Source organism: Lepisma saccharinum, chromosome 11 (assembly GCF_977018435.1).
Source record: "Lepisma saccharinum chromosome 11, izLepSacc3.1, whole genome shotgun sequence".
Classification (NCBI taxonomy): Eukaryota; Metazoa; Arthropoda; class Insecta; order Zygentoma; family Lepismatidae; genus Lepisma; species Lepisma saccharinum.
Genome location: NC_139239.1, coordinates 74282526 through 74303815, shown reverse-complemented (window position 1 = coordinate 74303815; position 21290 = coordinate 74282526). Strand labels below are relative to the sequence as shown.

The window sequence follows — 21290 nt, the reverse complement described above, 5'->3', positions numbered from 1 at the left end:
TGCTTGCTAAAAATACCATGTTAGCGAATATAAATATGGAAGTTATGTTAGCAAATGCATTTTGTATTCATTAAACAACGCGGAAGGAGAAGAAAGAACTTTAAAAAATTATAAAAAATGCATTAAAGACGGCAAAAAACACTGAAAAATGACGTAAGTAGAATTGGAATCAGTTCTGACCTAACAATAGACCCTTTAATTGACATTAATGGGTTTTTTATTCATTTTGAGGGGTGACGCTATTGTTAATTAATCTAGCGCCACTTGTCGTGGGTGGAGGAGGAGATGAGTCATCGATGACTCATGCACACGTGTGAGTTTGAAATTAATGGTTTTCCATTAGTGCACAAAAGACACTATTATGGAGTTCGTTTTCGGACTATTCTAACACTATTGTTGTATTTTATTAATGCGTTTGTGCCGGATATGAGTCATGGGTGCTTTATGCACACGTGGGAACTTGGAATTAATGGTTTTTCCATTAAGGTACAAAAGACACTTTTGGCCTATTCTAAGGCGTCACGTCCGGCCATTTTGGCGTCGGTGGTGAGTCATATTTGGTATAATTAAGGATCCGGATTTACCCGAATTCAACCGGTGTCGACGCGTTCGATCGGAGGTAGAAGATATTATAACACATGTTCGCTTTAAAGGCGAAGAAATTGAACGATGTATCCTATATGCAAACGAAGTATGCGGGCAGAAGATATGTTATTAATATTAACCTGTTACGGAAGAACCTGTTATGTGGTTGCATTCATCGTCACCCCCAAACCGCGCGCGTTCATGGACACGTGAGGGGGGAAGAAAGGTTCTCTATTGTTATGGCGCCCATCGCTTGGTCTTCTTCCGAAGTTGAATGGAAGTCAAGTGTCGCCAAATTTTTACACACGAGTATTGATTTTCTTTGAGGTTCCAATTTTATTTGGTGGAAGTAATCTACGCGATGTTTTCTCCCGCCTTTTGTAACATTGCAAAGACTATTTAACCAAATCCGTAAGGAATTTGGCTGAACTAGGAACATTCAGTTCCAGTATCTACAAGTTAAAGTGGATGGCATCCACTATTTGCTCTTATTTCTGGGTTGCGAACCACGGCCCATTTGATTATTGGGTTATAAACATCAGGATTCATGTAAAATTGACCAGATGTTTTTACTGTTAGAGACAATATTTCGCATTTTTTGTGTATTTTTACTCTAATATCACAATTTCTTCTATTCAGGCAACATTTTTTATTACATTTTGCACTTACAAAGACATTTTTCAACTTTTAACTTGTTATTTTAAAAGTTTATTTCCATTTTTTACTCTAATATCACAATTTCATCTATTCTGGCAGGAGTGTTTATTGCAGTTTAGACTTGCAAAGATAATTTTTTCAACTTCTTTTATTAATTTTTCTATTTATTGCCTTTTGTATCTTATATTTTTTAATTCTTAACTTTGAGTTTTTTTCTTTATTTAAAAAATTTCTCTATCACTAAGGAAGAAGTACTTTTAAGTAAAACTGTACCCACAAACTTTATTATTACTATTATTATTAGTATTATTATTATTGTTGTTGTTTTTGTTTTGATGTAGTTGTTGAATCTTGTTGTTGTTGTTAGGGTTTATTGACTTCCACTACGCTATTTTTGGTTTGGTTCGTAGGAAAGTTTGCTTATTTTAGAGTTTCCTAGGTATTTTTTTACTGTTAGGGTAGGTAAAGTTTCCTAAATATATGAGTAGGGTTCCATATATTCTTGTTCTTGCATGTTTTTCATATGATGTGATCACAACAACTCTCCAAGGGCTTTTACTGCATGTTTCCATTTTTATTGAGGCTTGGTGGGTCGTAGAGCCACTTTATGCATGAGCTGAAAATTTCGATCTCAGATAACCGTCAACCTTCTGTCAGAGTATTTTCGAGTATATTTTAGACTTAGATGTTCCCCATCTCTTTTTTTACCGTACGAGATGTAAAGATAAAATGTTCCGCATGTACGTAACAAGCATTAGTTTTATTTTGAAACGAAAAATGAGCAAGTCAAAAGTACATTTTGCTATAAACATAGAAACTATATTTCATGTTCCCCCGGAATGTGAATGTCGGAAGGATACGTATTTTGTAGACAAAATGCATTTTAAGCGCCGAATAGAGTCAACAGAGAAAATATTGGCACCTATACTGACTACATCGCATAGGTCAGCCATTTTGTGTTTGCTGTTCAAGCAAGAGAACATAAAATAAACGCTCACGTTGGAACAAAGCTCATTTTACAATGGATTTTCGCTTTGGTCACCCGTTTGCTATGATTGTGTGCGGCCCTTCTCAGAGCGGGAAGACTACATTTGTGGACAAGTTACTATTTTATAAAAATGAAATGTTTACTCGAGTACCGAAATCGATACTCTGGGCGTATGGCGCTGTTAGACCAAATCTTAAATTGTGTCAAGACACCAATATTCAGTTTGTTGAAGGAATACCCGATATTGCTAATATGGATATTGAATCTCCAGGATTAATTATTATTGACGATCTGATGAACGAGAGTGGAAAAGATTCTTCAGTAGCAGACATTTTTACCAAGTATTCTCACCACAAGAACATGAGTATTATATTTATTGTACAAAATTTATTTCATAAAGGTGCAAAGATGCGGGATATAAGCTTGAACGCGCATTACATTGTGTATTTCAAGAACCCTCGAGATAAGCAACAAATACATTATTTGGCACGACAATTCAAACCTGACGAAAGTAGAAGTGTTTTGCAAGCATTCGAAGATGCAACAGAGAAACCTCATAGCTATTTAATGTTCGATATGACACAACAGAGTCCCGAAATATTAAGAATGAGGGCGCATATATTTCCAGACGAACAATTAACTATATATGCGGCAGGAAAGCACGCAAACAAGTCATTTCTGGTGCGTACTTCAGAATGACCTCACAACTGAACCAACACGCTCCAGCGCTCAAGGTTTTGTGCAAATCCAACCCTCAGCTGCGTAAACTATTGTTGCACCGTGCGTCCCCCGATCTAGTACGCGTTCTCGGTCAATGTGCTGCCAATACAATAAAAGGGAATGTTCCACTTTCAAAAGTACAAAAGTCTAAGCTCCAAAAATTTAAAGTCACTCTACGAAAGCTAGCTGCAAAGAGCACTTCGCTTAAAAAGAAGAAAAAGTTGCTTATACAAAAAGGAGCTGGATTTCTACCTTTTCTTATTGGCCCTATTATCGCAGCCTTAGGAAGTGCCTTGTTTAACAAATGAGTGTAAAAAAAATGATACTGGTACCTGAAGAAGCAGGAGCCGCAATGCAAGCTTCTGCCGCTCGTTCACAAATGCACGAATCGCGGTTAGATTCTGATATTCATGCTATATTGGCAAGGCAAGATTATAGTGAACCCGAAAAATGGAAATTATACCAACAGGCTCTTCGAAGATACTTACAACATACGAGTCCCAGTCAGATATATTTACCCGTGATAGAAGAACAAGAAATACGTGTAGATACAGAGCGAAAAGAACCTCCACAAACTGCCACACTCAAAGAAGAAATTATTGCTTCGGTGCCTAAAACACTCCAGAAAAAGACAGAATTGTTATTGAAAAGATTGCTTGCTTCTCGGAACATAAGCTGGGATTCTCAAGGAACAGTCACCATGCATGGGAAATTATATCAAAATTCCAATATAGTCGATTTGATTAACGAAGTTGTACGCCCACGTAAAAAAAGCAGGGAACCAATAGGAAAAGATCAGTTCGAACGCATTCTTCACTCTTTAAACATCCCTCGCGAATATATTGTTACACACACGCCTCCACCCCCTTTAAGAAAAAGGAAACCTGAATTGATTTGGGAAGACTTGTAATATGGATCTGAAAACTTTGTACTATACTCATAAACTTCCTACTTCTTTTTCTAATAGTGAAAAATTATCTAAGGCTTCAACACAATCTAGAACTCAAATTCAGAACTGGTTGTCAGAACAGGATGCGTATACCTTACATGTTCCTGCTCGTAAAATTTTCCCTCGTAAACGTTACGAAGCTACGGCTCCTCTTGAACTTGTTCAAATGGATTTAGCTGACATGCAAAATATCGCTCGATTTAACGACAGTTTTAGATACATTCTTTGTGCAATTGATGTGTTTTCAAGACAAGCGTACTGTCTCCCAGTAAAAAACAAATCAGGCGAGGTTATGGCAAAGGCTATCACAAAGATTATAAATATGTTGGAATATCCTCCCGTGTATTGTCAGACAGACAAAGGCAGAGAGTTTTACAACGCTCATGTGAAGAAAGTGTTTCACAAGTATAATGTGCAACATTACAGTGTTAATTCTGAAATGAAAGCAGCCGTGGTCGAAAGATTTATACGTACTATGAAATCAAAATTGTATAAGCATTTCACTGCAAATAATACCTACAAATATATTGATATTCTAGCTAAAATTGTTAAATCCTACAATCATTCTTACCATAGATCCATAAAAATGGCGCCTACAGAAGTAAATTTTGATAATGCTTTGCAAGTGTGGTCTCGCTTGCGCGTTAAACCAAAAGAAAATATCAAATTTAAATTTAATATTGGTAATTATGTAAGAATAAGTAAAAACAAGCTCAAATTCGAAAAAGGTTATTTGCCTAATTGGACACAGGAAATTTTTGTCGTTGACAAACAAATAAGTACTGATCCCCCCACGTATAGAATCAAAGATTGGAACGGAGAAATTATAGAAGGGATATTTTACGAACCTGAATTACAGAAAATTAACTTGGATCCAAATAGACCTTTTATTATTGAAAAAATATTGAAGCGAAAAGGAAATAAGGCGTTTGTACATTGGCGGGGGTATCCCAGAGCCATGAGATCATGGGTATTTATTTCTGATATTACTCAAGTTTAGGTTAGTTGACACTATGGCACAAGACGATTTCTATCTTACTTTACCCTCCAATGCAAGTTTAGACTTGTTTCCAGACAACACAATTGCTCACTTTCGTACAAAGTTGAGTGAGTCAATCGAATTGGATCAAAAGTGGGTCGTTGCTGTAGCTGAAGTACATATGACATGTAGTTTCTATAATATAGCTGGAGATAACAATATTATTATATATGAATACAAACCTAAAAACAGAGACGAAGTGTTTTACAGTGAAAGTGTGGTCCGAGAAGGATTTTATTCCAATATTTCTTTGTTGCTTTCGAATATTCCTCCTCCAAAACGAAAAGTGCTTGCTCAACATGTAACTTTAGGATACGATGCACATAAACACACAATTTACGTGCAAACAACTTTGGAACATGATGAAAGCATGAAAGTACTTTTGTCGCCTTCCTTGGTTCCAGTGTTTGGTTATTCGTTATCTGTTCCAGAGAAAAAGGAACTTATACATTCTGATATGGGATCAGGGATAGTACGAACCTGTTCCACGTATCCATGCAACATGGATTTTCATATTCCACACGAGATTCACATTTGCTCAAATATTGTGAAATCTCAACCAAATATCGGCCCCGTGATAAGATCATTCAGCACTGTAGACTATGAATATGGAGCAAAGAAAAGTTATATTTTCGAACCACGACAATACATAAAAGTTGAAAAACAATATATTGAAACAATTGAAATACTATTAAAATCAGAGCACGGCACCCCTCTCCCATTTCAGTTTGGAGCGTCGAGCGTAACATTACATTTTAAAAAAGCGGAACAATGATCGCTGAAGGCAGTGACAATGAATATTACGTCACTTTGGTTTCAAATGCGTCCAAGAAACTTTTCAGAAACAATACACCTTCTCATTTTAGTACCAAACTTGCATATCCAATCAACTTAAATTCTGGAGAATGGGTTGTAGGGCTCTCTGAAGTCCACTTTACTAATAGTCTTTACAATGTTATGAAAGGGGAAAATGAGATTGCATGGACAGTTCAAAACTCACAACCAGGTCAGGCAAATAGGCAGAGTGGAAAAACGGTCGTGCCCCCTGGATATTATCCCACTGTAGACTCTGTGTTACACGTTTTGAATGAAAATCACATAGGAGAAGGGCTTTTTCGTTTCAGGTGCAATTACTCCGCAAACTCTGTCGAAGGAAACTACGATTCTCAATTATCCACACTCAAATTTTCGCCCATCTTAGCATTACAGTTGGGCTTTGAACCAGATAGAAATATTGTGAAGCAATCACAAGCTTCGAAACAACCAAATTTAAGTATTGGCGTTCCACAACAAATTATGGTGTACAGCGACATAGTAAGTCACCAGATAGTAGGAGATACTAAAGCTCCACTTTTCAGAATGTTTACAATACCTTCTGTTCCGTATGGACGTTCACAAAGCATTATTTTCAATCCTGTTCATTATTTATCAGCATCAAAGCATTATTTCGACACCATTGAAATCCTTTTAAGGGACAATGCTGGTCGTAAACCTTCATTTGCATTTGGGGAGTTGACCGTTAAACTTCATTTTAAGAGAAAATGAAATACGACAGAGGCGAACTGTACCGCGATTACTATCTCGAGCAGGCCGGTTCGGGACTCCCCTATTACTCAGGTCCACCCTTTCAAAGGGGACACGGGTTAGGATCTATCTTCAAGGGGTTGTTCCGTCTGGCTATTCCATTACTCAAACAAGGCGCTAAAACTTTAGGAAAACAAGCACTGACAACTGGGATGCAAGTAGTGGGGGATGTGCTGGAAAATAAGCCGGTAAAGCATTCGATTAGAACTCGGTTAGGCGAAGCAGGAGAAACATTGAGAGGCAAGGCAGAACAAAAAGTTTCTCAACTTCTCTCTGGTAGCGGAAAAAGAAAACGGAAGGGTGCAACTATAAAATTTGGCATCCCTCTAGTACCTTCTCAGTTCAAAAAGAGAAGGCGTAGGGTAAACAGAGATATTTTCGATAGCTAACCACCATGTCATTCTTACATCCTGGCTCCTGTGATTGTACAAACTCGGAACATGATTTGTTTACAATTCCACTCACTCAGACAAGTATAGAGAATTCAGCATTAGTTGAATATCGCCCACTTTCAACGCTAACTTCAGATTCTCCAGTCGAATTTTCAGTAGTTGGGGGCGGCGATGAATATTTGGACCCTTCGCATGTTTATTTGTATGTGAGATGTAAAATTACTAAACCGGATGGAGCAAATTTCGCTCCAGATAACTTGGTTTCCCCCGTGAACAATTTTCTACATTCACTCTTTTCTCAAGTTGACGTAATGTTGAACGACAAATTGATTTCATCCTCCTCTGGATCATATGCCTACCGTGCTTACATTGAAACTTTATTGAATTACTCGAACGAAGCTAAAAAATCTCACCTCACTGCCTCTCTCTGGTATCGCGATACTCCTGGAAAACTAGAAAATCTAACAGAAAACAAAGGAATTGAGAAACGCATGTCTTTTGCAACAGTAGCCGTAGTTTCGAAATGTATGGTCGGCTTCATACAGATATTACCTCTCAGCCCCGCCTTCTAATGAACAAAGTGTCTATGCGAGTTAAATTGCACAGAACAAGCGATGCGTTTGCTTTAATAACTAGTGGGAATTCAGAATATCGAGTTCAGTTACAAGATGTCTCCTTATTTGTTCGCCGTGTGACAATTAGCCCTCATGTAGGCTTAGCTCACAGTGAAGCCCTTGAAAAAGCAACAGCAAAGTACCCTATAACACGAGTAGAAGTAAAATCAATCACACTGCCTCAAAATATCACTTCCTACAATCTGGATAACATCTTTTTAGGTACAGTACCTAAACGTATCATAGTAGGATTCGTATCGAATAGCTCTTTCAATGGTAGATTTGACTCTAACCCTTTCAACTTTCAGCATTTCAATCTTAGTTCGCTTCAGTTTCAAATTGGTAATAAGTCTATCCCAAGTCAGCCTCTGGCACTCAACTTTAGTGACAAAAATATCGTTCAAGCATATTACTCATTATTCTCTGGTACTTCTCTTTATTTTTCTGATAGTGGGAACGGTATATCGCGTGAGGACTACGATAATGGATTTGCCCTGTATGCCTTTATTCTTTCACCAACCATGGAAATTGATTCCACCTGGGACTTAATTCGCGACAGTAGTGTGACATTAAAGGTCTCTTTTGCTTCGGCACTTCCCTCCTCAGTCACTTGTGTTATTTATGGAGAATTTGATTCTCTGGTACAAATTGAAAGAACCGCGCCATATATACTGATTATAGCAAATAAGCCTTCAGTTGAGTGACTGTCGGCCTCAAAGTAGGATCACAATATGAGAGCCGTTATCGATTTTATAGGACTTCGAGATAATCATGGAAAATATATTCCGAAAGAAATAGCTGTTGTGGATCCAGATTCTAATTGTTTGCAACCATGGGTATTTAAACCTCCGTGCGCATGGGATGATCTCGATATCAGAATACAAAATGAAAATTTATGGGAAACTCAAAATGTGCACGGCCTCTCTTGGCAAGCTGGAGAAGTGAATTTTACCAATATGTCCACTATTTTATCCTGCTGTACCGAAAATGCCGCAGGCATTTATTCCTTTGGCGCAGAAAAGTGCCATTTCCTTTCTACCTTACTTCAACGCACTGTGATTAACTTGGAGCAGCTTGGATGCCCTAAATCAGCTCTACTAAGTTTCCCTACCTATACCTGCTGTGAGAAGAACCACCGCCTGAGAAAAATAGCTTGTGCTCTGAGAAACGCGCACCTGTACGGTCAGTTTCTACGCCACTACAGTTTCATTCAGTACGTTGTACCTGCATGTGCCTCAACCCAAGACGAGAACAACTCGTCATCAGACTACAAAGAAGGCAGCATCTCGTCGTCAGACGAGAACTTATATTCATTGAATTCGGCTGCAAAATGGATACCATAAGCATTGCCATGACAGTACATCAAGACAGTGTTCTATCTGAAAGCTTCGTTGGAGTGTTTGCAGACAATACGTTACCGAAAAATATCAAGCTTCCAGCTTCCCTGATTATCAATACAGACAGAGATTCGGGGCCTGGAATACATTGGACTGCCCTGTACATTGATTCGAATTGCCACGGAACATACTTTGACAGTTTTGGTGAAAGCCCCAGTGCTTCTGTGACAGCGTTTTTGAAACGCAGGTGCCTTTGTTGGTGTATAAACAGAACAGTTATTCAGAATCCGTTGTCCAGTGTGTGCGGATTGTACTGTATTATGTTCCTCTATTATGCCAGCAGAAATCTAACTATGGAATACTTTCTATCTTTCTTTGGGAAAGATTTGAAAAAGAATGACCGCATAGTGAGAAAAAAATTTACAAATGCATTTTCTTGACTTTATCAACAGTGTGGATGCTGTGAGAGCCTAATCAGGGCACAGAGCTTTGTAGTAGCTGGAGGTTCATTAGCCTCAGAGTACTTGGGTAAAATGTGAACATGGATAGCAGAATTTTGAGTGAACAGTAAAAAACAATCAGCCTGAATATCGCACTTGTGAAGAAATTATATTAGAGATAAAAAAAAGCGTTAGTATAACCCTACTTTGTAGTAGAATGATATGTAACAATTGAAAAAGCTTGATGTATTACATACTTTGTAGTAGACTAGTTTGTGAAAATAAAAATTTCGTGTGTAGAAACCATTTGTTTCATTTATAAAAAGTGGTATTGAGTTACTAAAAAAAAAAAGGGTACTTGAAAAGTAAATAATCCACACCAGTATTAAAAATAAACCTAAACTTCAGCTAAAGTTGAAGAAACACAGTTTGTGTGTCTAAATTGCCATGCGAACTCTTGCTTGAATCGTTCAAATAGCGTTTTCTGAGTAAAAATACAAAAAAAATGCGAAATATTGTCTCTAACAGTAAAAACATCTGGTCAATTTTACATGAATCCTGATGTTTATAACCCAATAATCAAATGGGCCGTGGTTCGCAACCCAGAAATAAGAGCAAATAGTGGATGCCATCCACTTTAACTTGTAGATACTGGAACTGAATGTTCCTAGTTCAGCCAAATTCCTTACGGATTTGGTTAAATAGTCTTTGCAATGTTACAAAAGGCGGGAGAAAACATCGCGTAGATTACTTCCACCAAATAAAATTGGAACCTCAAAGAAAATCAATACTCGTGTGTAAAAATTTGGCGACACTTGACTTCCATTCAACTTCGGAAGAAGACCAAGCGATGGGCGCCATAACAATAGAGAACCTTTCTTCCCCCCTCACGTGTCCATGAACGCGCGCGGTTTGGGGGTGACGATGAATGCAACCACATAACAGGTTCTTCCGTAACAGGTTAATATTAATAACATATCTTCTGCCCGCATACTTCGTTTGCATATAGGATACATCGTTCAATTTCTTCGCCTTTAAAGCGAACATGTGTTATAATATCTTCTACCTCCGATCGAACGCGTCGACACCGGTTGAATTCGGGTAAATCCGGATCCTTAATTATACCAAATATGACTCACCACCGACGCCAAAATGGCCGGACGTGACGCCTTAGAATAGGCCAAAAGTGTCTTTTGTACCTTAATGGAAAAACCATTAATTCCAAGTTCCCACGTGTGCATAAAGCACCCATGACTCATATCCGGCAGAAACGCATTAATAAAATACAACAATAGTGTTAGAATAGTCCGAAAACGAACTCCATAATAGTGTCTTTTGTGCACTAATGGAAAACCATTAATTTCAAACTCACACGTGTGCATGAGTCATCGATGACTCATCTCCTCCTCCACCCACGACACGTGGCGCTAGATTAATTAACAATAGCGTCACCCCTCAAAATGAATAAAAAACCCATTAATGTCAATTAAAGGGTCTATTGTTAGGTCAGAACTGATTCCAATTCTACTGACGTAAAAGACAGAAAGGCCGGAAAATGCGAAAAAAATTATGCAAAATAAAAACAATGTTTTCTGCTTCTAACTGAAGTGAAACGGACTATCAGTTTTAGCATTGTCTTCAAAGCCCAGAAAAAATATGATTTCTCATCAACTTATTAGCCCTAGTAATAGTCATCAGACAAGGGCCGCCCCCCGTGGCGGAGCGGTTAGCGCTACGACGCCAGGGGTCCCGGGTTCAAATCCCGGCATGTGCATGGATGTTTGTGAGTGTTTATTCATCAAATTCATCCCCATCTTTGCAAATTAGCCAAAAGTGGCAAAGAGCGAAGTAAACTAAAGCAAATCAATCAATCATCAGACAAGGAAGTTAGAAGGAGGAAATGTGTAGAGCAGTGGTTCCCAAATTTTACCTTTTTTGTTTCTGGATTTTGAGTCTGCGTCACTTCGACTAATCCCGAAATAATTTTAACTTCAAATAACTCATATTAAAGCTAAATTATGGTGAAACACGAAACAGGTTCTGAGATTCTCACATGCTAATTACATACATGAATTACTCACCACAAATAATGTCGAGTGCGCAGTGGGTGATGTAGGGAAAGATGTTGAAAGATGGATTCCCGACTTCCTTTTTAAGAAGCTTTATCAGGATTGCGCTCTGTTCGTTGAATACGTCCACGAAGTCTTCGAGGATTTTGAAGTGAAATGCTGGGGTGAGAATTTTTCTTCTCGAATGCCACTTGCTTCCTGGAAAAGATTAAACACTGAGATTGAGTAAACAAAATATTTAACTGCAAATTCATACGTTGCCCACGTTAGTGTTAAGAGCCAACAGCTAATGGCGTCTTGAAACATGAAACATTTGTTATTTTCGGGACTATTATTAGTATTGACTTTATTTCCTTCATACATTTTTGTTATTTTTGCTGCACGAAAATTAGACGCCATTACATTAGCCTATATGAATTATGCATGAAGATAATGGATTTTATATTGCAATCCGGAAGAATTTTACAAAATTGCACAAAGATTCAGCTACTGTTTTCCGAAGCTCTGACTATTGTGTTTGAAAGGTTACTCTCTGATTTCTGGAGAGAATCAATGGAAAGGTATAAGCGCCAAATAAGTTGTAGAAAATGGAACACTTTCACTGTCATTTTAAATTCCTAAAATATAAGGCATGTGAGTAAAAGTGAGCATATTAAAGTTTTACATATTATCCCTCTCGTGCAACACATTTCTGGAGCTTTCGAGAGTAGATATACGGTATGTAACTCTCATGTACTGAAGTGCAGAAGGCGGAGGCAGCCTCGCTTCTCTTTAGTGTTGCAAGCATTTAAAAATAGAGAGTGATTTTTTAAAGGTCTGTATTGCTGCTACAACCATTTTCGTAGTCTTCTTCTTCTAAGAGAACCAAACCCAACTAGCGTAACCTAACCACCACAGATTATTTACCACCCCAAAAACCTACCAGCCAATGGAAATGCTAGAAAAGGTTGTAGCAGCAATCACTACATTTTTTAAAATCATTCTGTGTATCAATGATTTAAAATACAAGATAAAAGAACTTTCTCATGGAAGTCTTGAACTATAGACAAACCCAGTTGGTGAAAAGTTACTGAGTGATTAAGAGTGATTAACGTTGCAAGAGGGAGGAGGGGGGGTTAAAGACTAATTAGCCACATCTTTCTGTTTGGCTCACTATCTCTTTCATCATCCCCATCGTCACGATTAACCAAAGACGTAGAGAATGTGACGTGAAATTATAAATAGCTAAGATAGAAAACAGGCTAAATAAAATGGACTTGCTAGATAACTAAACGAACGGCCATGAAAATAGGCGGCTGAGCAGAATTGCGCTGGTGCCACATATGGGAAGAGGAAAGCGATAGCGGGACAAAAGTCGCTGGTTTCCGCGCACTGTGTGGCAACGTCAACCGGGCTACGTTGCCTAGTTCGAGCGTCAGACCGACCTCTCTCCGGGACAATTTCGTGTCATCCCTGACCTTTCGAGCGAATACTGTCAGTTGTATCACATCGACTGCAAAGACCAACTCTACAACGAGATCTTTCATTCTCTTAATCTTCCGAACACACGAGGTTTTGCTTCGACGTGGCAACAGCGCGAACTTCTGCCACCCGCATAATGTCATGGCCGTGCGTTTAAACTAGTCGACTCTCTAACTTACCTGTACTGGTGAGTAATCCTGTTCCCAGCCACGGATGCATGTACGTGTATTCATTGCTCTTGTCGATATGTTTCATGCTTGTAATTATGGGCTGAAAAAGATATCAACTGCTTAATTATACCCAAACTGATGTGAACTTATTACATAATCACTAGCACTCACATATCTGAAATCTTCGAAAGAAAGCTGAACGTGGTTAGTGAAATCAAAACTCTTGCTATATTAAAAATGCATAGATCACTTATCGCAGTCTCACATTTACTGCATGAGCGGTTTCAAGTATTTTGCTTACAGGAACAAAATTTTGAAAACTGAAATACATGTGTATAAATCGAAAGTTTATCATAAACATAAAATTACGTACAAAAACATAGAGTAAAAATGCATGCAGTAGAACATAATATTATACATTAATGTATTTTCAAAAAGATAATTGTGACTCATTGTATTTTGTACACACTGTAAATGGAAGTAATGGATTTTGCAAGAGCCACGGGTTAGTTCTGTATGTGATGTTACTCTCCTTTATACTAAACACATAATCTTTTGACATGGGTAATTTTTGAGAAATTCTGAAATAAAAGATTATTTCCGTTACATCAATGTTTTTTTCTTTTTATCCCATTCAGTATACTCCCGCGTAGATTTGACCCTCAAAAAGCTGTTACGTCACTTGGTTTAATTCAATTATGCAAGTAGAAATATGTTAGAAAATAGGTTTCTTTTTCTGTAAATATGGATACAATAAGATTAATTATATTAGTGCAAGGTTAATCATATTACTAACCTGAATTCGACCGTGTTGAACACCTATCGTGGCTTGGGTATTTTGACCCTACCTCGTATATTATGCACTTTATCGTAGAAAAATGTATTGATCAAATGGAGTGCTTTATAATTTAGTAACGTTGTCTCCTTGCAACCCAACACAAGAACATTTTTTTAAATTATGTATTGCCTATGTGTCTTCAGAATTGTCCATCAAAGTACAATTCTTGAATTTACCTCAACTTTGCACCTGCGCCCCAAAATCTAGCTTTTTAACAAGATTATTTTTAAGAATTAAATTTTAAATATTGCCTTGAAACCAGACTTAAATATTTACATTCAAATCGAAGACAAGTTGTAAAGTTAGAACGAATCCACCACGAATCAGAATCCACCACCTGTTAGTGTATTCCCTCCACCGACTCTGAATTAAATCATTCTTTTCCTACCTCGGTGACGCATGCCTCAGATACCAATATATACGGTAAATGGCAAGACCAACCACGATATATACCCTTTCTGTGACCAAAGACGAGGCTTGCACCGTTGAGCCTTTGGAAGATCACTGAAACACGAGAGAAACATCTTAAACAATGGCATAGTGTTCTATATTGTATTAGTAGTATACTGCGCTTTAATTTTCCGATCGCTCACTTTTTACCAGTGCATGTATCGTCGTCAGTTCACACACCCAATAATTACAATTGTACATAAGGATAACCATAATATATGCGGTGAGATTATATGCAAATTACGTAAACATTTTGCTTTAAGTGGGGACGCAAGGAAATCGGCCCTCTTTTAAGAACTGATAAATGTACAATGTTTTTGTTATTGGGGGTAACATTGCCATTATTATTGTTTAAAATGTGGAGGAAAACATTAGGATAAATCATAGCTACATAATAAATAATTAATTTTCTCACACGTTGTCCAACATTTCCTCTATTCTTCATCCAATATTATTGCATGATCTTTCTTCGTCCACTGACCCCTAGATGGTGCAGAAGTGTAATATAAACTTCTGGCTATACTGGGCCGTAACGAAAACTTTTCTAAACTTAAAACCTGAATTAAACAAGTTTTCTATCCATAAGAGTAAGATCGTTTTAAACAGTTGATCTTGCAGAGAAATTTGGTGAGAGAGTATCATGACCAGGACAGTTGGCTACTATAGAATAAATATTTTTTTCATTAACTTTCATAAACAGAAGAAAAATTGTTTTAGCGTTTTTTGACATCATTCCTAATCGATAAATCTAAACGTATATTAGAAATTCTGTCAAACAATGCTGAAATAATAATAATAATAATAATAATAATACCTAAGTGTGTGTGTGTATGTGTGTGTGTGTGTGTGTGTGATGGTGTTGAGTGTGTGTATGTAGGCACCTGGGAATAAAGAAAGGCGGTCCGAGAGTTGTGTTGAACACATCACCTCCGCAAATGATCGAGAGTGTGAATGTGTGGTGCCCTACCACCACGCTCCCCATATGCCTTCGCAACATGTTGCAATGTGCAGTGAACACACAAACACACAAAAAGATGCATGAAAATTATGATCCTATCAAGAATAACCCCGATTTTTTTTTTTTTTTTTGGACACGTCCCTGGCGATAAGAGTGGGCTTACACACGTTGGTCTTGACCCCAGCTTGACCACTTAGTGGCGACGCTTCTGTGTAGTGGATGAGCATATGTAATCATAGCGCATGATGGGCAATTCAAAAACAGGACATCGTGCAGCTTACCTCTACAATTTGGGGTTTATAACATCCCACTATAGGTTGGGTTCCAAGCCACAGCCTGCTAATCCCTTCCTTAAAATTGAACATCATGGAGCCTGCACAAATCATAGTGAACAATACTACAAAGAGATGAATAAGTTTGGGTGAATAGAAGAGGGGAACATCTCTCGTTGAAACATATTAAACAACCCTTATAAATCGTGTGAATGGTTGTATGACATGAAGCAATAAAGCAACCGCGACAAAGACTTGTAAAAAAGCAAAACTTCCATGCCAAGCAAGAAACCATAAACATGAAAGCAGCATTCATCTGAAATTTCATTCTTCCACAAGTATTTTCAGTAACATGAAACGGAAGTATACTGCTGAAGGTAGGCAACTAATAAGTCCATGGCACAATCAGTCAATCCGCTATTAGTAATACATCAGCAAATCTGTTGAAAGTGTGATCAACGAACCCCCATTAATGTACAGTATTAACTTCGAGCTTGCATAATGAACAATATCTTTACCTTTTTGCAATTTTTCGCTAAAATTTGTACATAATAAATAATGTATTTGTGGCCGTTTCACGTCAAATTAATTTTCTAGAAAGGGAAAACCATGAGTCTGTGAGACGACTCTTTTGCATGCAAAACTAAACAACAAAACAACACAGAATCGCTCACCGTGACACACCTGTCATTCTAATTAAACCATTACATGAATTATAAGACGGTCAGAATAAGTGCCTACAGTCGGAGTTACTAAGAATAAACCTAAGAGGATTTGTTTTCAAGCACCTGAAATGACGTGACATAGTACTACGGTGGTTCAGAATATACACATATATTAAAACACAGATAAATAAACAGTACATCATGCCCTCTTTCACTCTATCGTTCATTCATACATACATTCCATGGCATATTGGGACAATATTACAATTACAAATGTTAAACTAATAAATACTTTTTCGATACTCATATGGTTTCTTGGCTACATTGCCTTTTACAATTTACTGTTTAGGGGTTTAAGTGTAATGCGATTAATTGTTCTTTGTGCGAACTCTTTTATCGTTTCTGGAGGTACAAATATATTTCAATGAACTATTTTTTGGCTGTTAACATATACTTTGATCTATAACGTTGATTTTGTCCGCCGGAATAAGAATGTCTAGTTATGCCATAGCACTGAGTTAAGTTATGCAATGATTTACGCAGATTGGCGGTAGATTGGTGTCATCTCTCTCACACACACACATGGTTGGATCTTACCTTCGCTGCATTCCCTCTGACCTGGGTAGGGTGAAAGTGATCCTACAGTTTTAGAAGGCGTCCACACTCCGGCGTTGTACTTCGCGGTTATCCTAATCGGCGAAAGTGGATCACTCGGCAGTTCCATATGGCATCATCGGATCCTGGCTTCACACGTTCACTTCGTTAGCACGTCCATGACGGTACTCGTACACTGTTGACTCCATACGAAAACTAGCGCAGTTGTAGATCAGTCCTTCGCTGTCACTCGTACGTAGAGATACATGGTTTGGGCGTTGAGATAACATACGTAATTAGCCATTCGCGGTTTCACATGGACACACATGGATATTAAATGTTATTAACTTTCGTATTGACTGTTATGCACTTCGGTATTAACTTTGCTATCAATTGTTATTAACTTCTACTAACTTAGGACGTTGTTCCGGACGATTGACACAGGTGGACGTGTCTGGTGTTATTCTCACATAACCACACGTATGTATACGGATGCGTTGACGGCGAGGGAGAAACGACCCCTGGGTCTACTTTGCTCTACTCCATGGCTTTAAACAATCACTCGAGTTAAAAAGACAAGATCAGACCTCGGGTCTGATCGCGATTCGAAGCTAGGTCGCGCGTAGCTCACACTCCGGTGTCGATTCTAAGCAAACTGTGTCCTAGCTATCCCGAATCATCTTGTTTTATTCCAGATTTGAACGTGGTGACGCTCTAGCCTCTGTGTTTAGGTGCCTATTTATTGTTTTTGGTGCTTTGACCGTTTTCCTCCTATCCTGTTCTATGCTAAGGCCGTTCCTTGACCTCTGCTAACAGCCCCTCGTGCCGAGATTAGTCTAACTCCTCTGCTATTGTGTCTGGCACGTCTAGGGAGGGCTCTCTCAATGGGATACCGTCTTCCATTGTATCCACCGATGGAATTTTAATAATTTATTACTCCCGTAGTTCTGTTCTGATTATGCTGAAATTCTGGAATCTGTACTTTTATGATGTGGTCTTCCGCTGGTTAAAATCTCATTCAATTTGGTCCAGTGGTTTAGAAGTTCCTCTTTTCCTGCTATTCTCCATATGAATGCATGTGAATCCGGATTCGGGCGAAAAACGGTGGTTGAGCATGCTCGCATTGGCTAAGGCAGTTGCTAGACACCTTTATTCGCGACGGAATTTAATATTACCAATTGTAATTAATTCTTAATAACGGGAAATTAGATCAATTACCTTTTACTCAAGATTTGGCCGTTATAAGTCAGTCCACAGTTGAACCTACAGGACAACTTCTGCCATGGTGATAACATCGGGCAGCAGCCAGAAGCTATAGCGTTGGCCGTATATGGTAAAATACGTGCAAACGAATACTCCTGAAGGTTCATATCCAAAAAAGGACATGCTTAATGATCTCATAGAAGCTCCCCCTCGCTGCTTTCCCACTTTCAATGCTGCCCTGTGAGCTTTAAGTTTGAAATCGATACATGACATTTTAAATCTTATCTTTGTACCTCCCACACATTCACAAACTCGGCTATGTGATCAGCACCACACTTCGGCCTTCTTTGAACTCCAGTGCGCATCCATGCAGGGATATTACCCACCCTGGAAATCAAACCCGGGCATATGACTAGCCCAATCTAAACCCTGTTCGGCGAAAGAACAAAAGTCTATTTTGGTCCTTTCCATCAAGTGCCAGGAAGAATCATATGAACCGCTGAACCAATCGGCTTTGTCAAGTTGTCGTGTTGAGAGAAAATTCTCGTGGTATTCTGCGTTGCCAATTTTTTTGTTTCCGGTCATTTTCGAAACAGGTGGCACCCTCAACAAGGCCAAGCACGACGAAGTCTAATGGTTTCCGCCGCGTAGCAAGCGAATGGGTCTCAGATTCCCGGCCTCTCTCTGAAATGCGTGCGAAGGTGGACAAAATTAGGCGTGTAGCAACGCCGTTCAACATTCCACCTGCCTACACCAGTAAGCGATGCAAAAGTGTACCCATATACGCTAGCTTGTAACCAGCCGCAGACATGTACTCAAAGTATCTCAGGGCTTGCGGGGTTTAGCAAAGAAAGGTAAAAGGTCAACCAGTAAAATTTTATTCATCTTTACTCACACCTGTAAATTACCTGTTTAGCACACTTACACCAGATGTCATCACTGCTCTGAAGGTCTGGAAGATAAGGGAGGACAGGGACCATTCATTTGTTCCTCGCAGTGAGGTGCCTGGGGGGTATTAGGGACCTTATTTAATTTAGGGACATCAATTTGTGCCAATAGCCGCCTTTGTAGTAGTCTAATGCCGCGTCGACTGGGGACAACGTGCGAATGCGCCCAAGTCAATTGCGTGGGACGGGCGTGAGCCCGCGGGAATCGTCCAAGCAATTGCGAGGGACAAGCCCGCGGAATCGAAAAGGTGTTGGGAACAAAGGACGCCGCGGGTCACTCGGACTACTGCAAGGGAACGGACAGGTCCAGGCAGTAGCAGGAGACGGCGAGGTACAAAGGATAGGTCTGGGAGCACCCAGGAGACTTGGGCTTAGGCCTCCACGACCTTAGAGAAGCAGTCCAAGCTCGTATTTGGCAAACCTGGTAGGTAGGTTATCTGCTTCTCTTCTCTTTCTTCCTTCTGGCTGCTTGGCTATAGGAACCTGGTTGGGGAAGCGTCCAGATTAGATCTGGGAACCAGGTCTTCCGCAGCCGGCGTCTGGCAGTCAACTGAGCTCCGGACCTCGCCGCATCGTTTATATACTGTCTAGTGGCAGCACTGAGGCGGGTGGAGAAGATTGGATTGGTTTGGTTTGATTTGGTGTTTTAAGTCCACTTTATGCACAGTAAGGCCAATCGGGACTGGACCTACAGTTTAAAGTGGGATCCGAACCACTATGTGCCTCCACCGGGTATCGAACGGAGAAGATTGGAATTAAGCCGGCTGCAGCATTGCAAACTCCCTTCAAATTACGAGTTGCAACGCATGCGTTATAAATTATCATGTTTTGCATTGTAAAAACCACTAGCATGTGGCGATACAATCTTAACACTTGAGTGCTAAACTAAACACGTTACAGTAAAGAATTTACAATCTATGCACAAGACAAAGAGATTCAACAATGCAAGTTACATATTAAGCAACAATCACTGTGCATAAGATTAAACAAAAGATAACTGAATGCGTAACCCTCGCAGGGCATTAAGCATGCTTTCTTTAACCAAACCTTGTTAACAAAATTATATGGCGACCACGCAGGGTCGTTAAATGTGGCGACCACACAGGGTCGTTACAAGCGCTTTTCTCCCCTTGAAACTCCCACAACTGGAGGCGAATAGTCTGGGTTTCCTGAAGTTTATTTTTGAACACAGCTCAGAGAGTAATCATTCTATCTTAAATTTCGCTCTGTAGGATTACGCGCTGGATATATGGTTATTGTTGATAACATATCATGGTATTAGGATTTCTCCCACTTTCCTTGGCTTTCTTGTGTCTGTATTCTTATTCCACCCAAAAACGATAAACCTAAATGTTACCGTACAAATTTAATCAAACGTCCAGTTTTCATCATTTGCTCTACTACTAAATACTATTAGTAATCTGCGTGGTGTTATTATAAGTATTTTTTTTTACGGAGAAGTATGAAATTTGGATTAGGATTACTTATTACTTCACTCTTTCCAATGCTGCAACCAGAACGAGGCCTCTGCACGTTGCTTATTGACTTAGTGAGTGTTTAGTGCTAGTTTATGTGTATTATGTTTTTTTTAAATATTTTAACTAAAGAACGCCCTATAAATCAGAGAATTACTTTGAAACAATTATCATTAAAACTCGGTATATATATATATATATATATATATATATATATATATATATATATATATTTTACAGGCATTCCATGTGAAAGTGTCCCCTCAACCTAAATTTTTAAAATTAAATGAAATGCTATACCTTTATCCTATCTTGTGAGTTAACAATCTAAAATTGCCATTTGCATAAAATCAAGTATTATTTTAATATTGTGAGTTTATTTTAACTTTTTGATTTACTTGTGTTTGGTATTGTGTACCACCCGTGACACAAAGAAAACAATTAACTTCTCCTTTAACATTTCCCCCTCAACTCCACTAGAATATTAAAAGGTCAATTACCTTCTCTCCTTGTCTTAAATAATTTATTTTTCATCATTTGGCAATTCACAGAAATTAAATTAAATTTCTGATTAAGTGAAGAGGCAGTGTTTCGTCTGTCCCATCCGTGACACAAAATTGTTCACTTATAGCTACAAATCTGGAAACGTATTTTAAGGCTAGTTATGTTTAATCAACAGTGTTAAGTTTCATATTTCTTTGCACAGAAACTGTAAGAAAAATGTTGCTTAACTATCAGTACAATAGTTACTTTAAAATAAAAAACGTAGTCCGCGTGTCCCACTCGTGCCCCATATGTATGAATGTATGTATACATATTAGCCTATGTGTTCAGACTTCACTGAAAAATTTGCTTTTTTTAAAATATTTGTTGTAAGAGCTAT

General features: G+C 38.6%; 1 protein-coding gene across 2 annotated transcripts in view; it reads right to left on the bottom strand.

Annotated features, from left to right (window-relative positions):
- Positions 1–21290, bottom strand: part of Cyp4c3 (Cytochrome P450 4c3) — a 128067-nt gene that overhangs the window by 88394 nt on the left and 18383 nt on the right. For both annotated transcript variants that reach the window (XM_083131412.1, XM_083131413.1), the window contains exons 3-4: positions 13015–13105; positions 11387–11572 (exon numbers count right to left, since the gene is read on the bottom strand). In XM_083131412.1, the coding sequence (XP_082987538.1) occupies positions 11387–11572; positions 13015–13105 (277 nt within the window). The remainder of the gene's footprint in view (positions 1–11386; positions 11573–13014; positions 13106–21290) is intronic.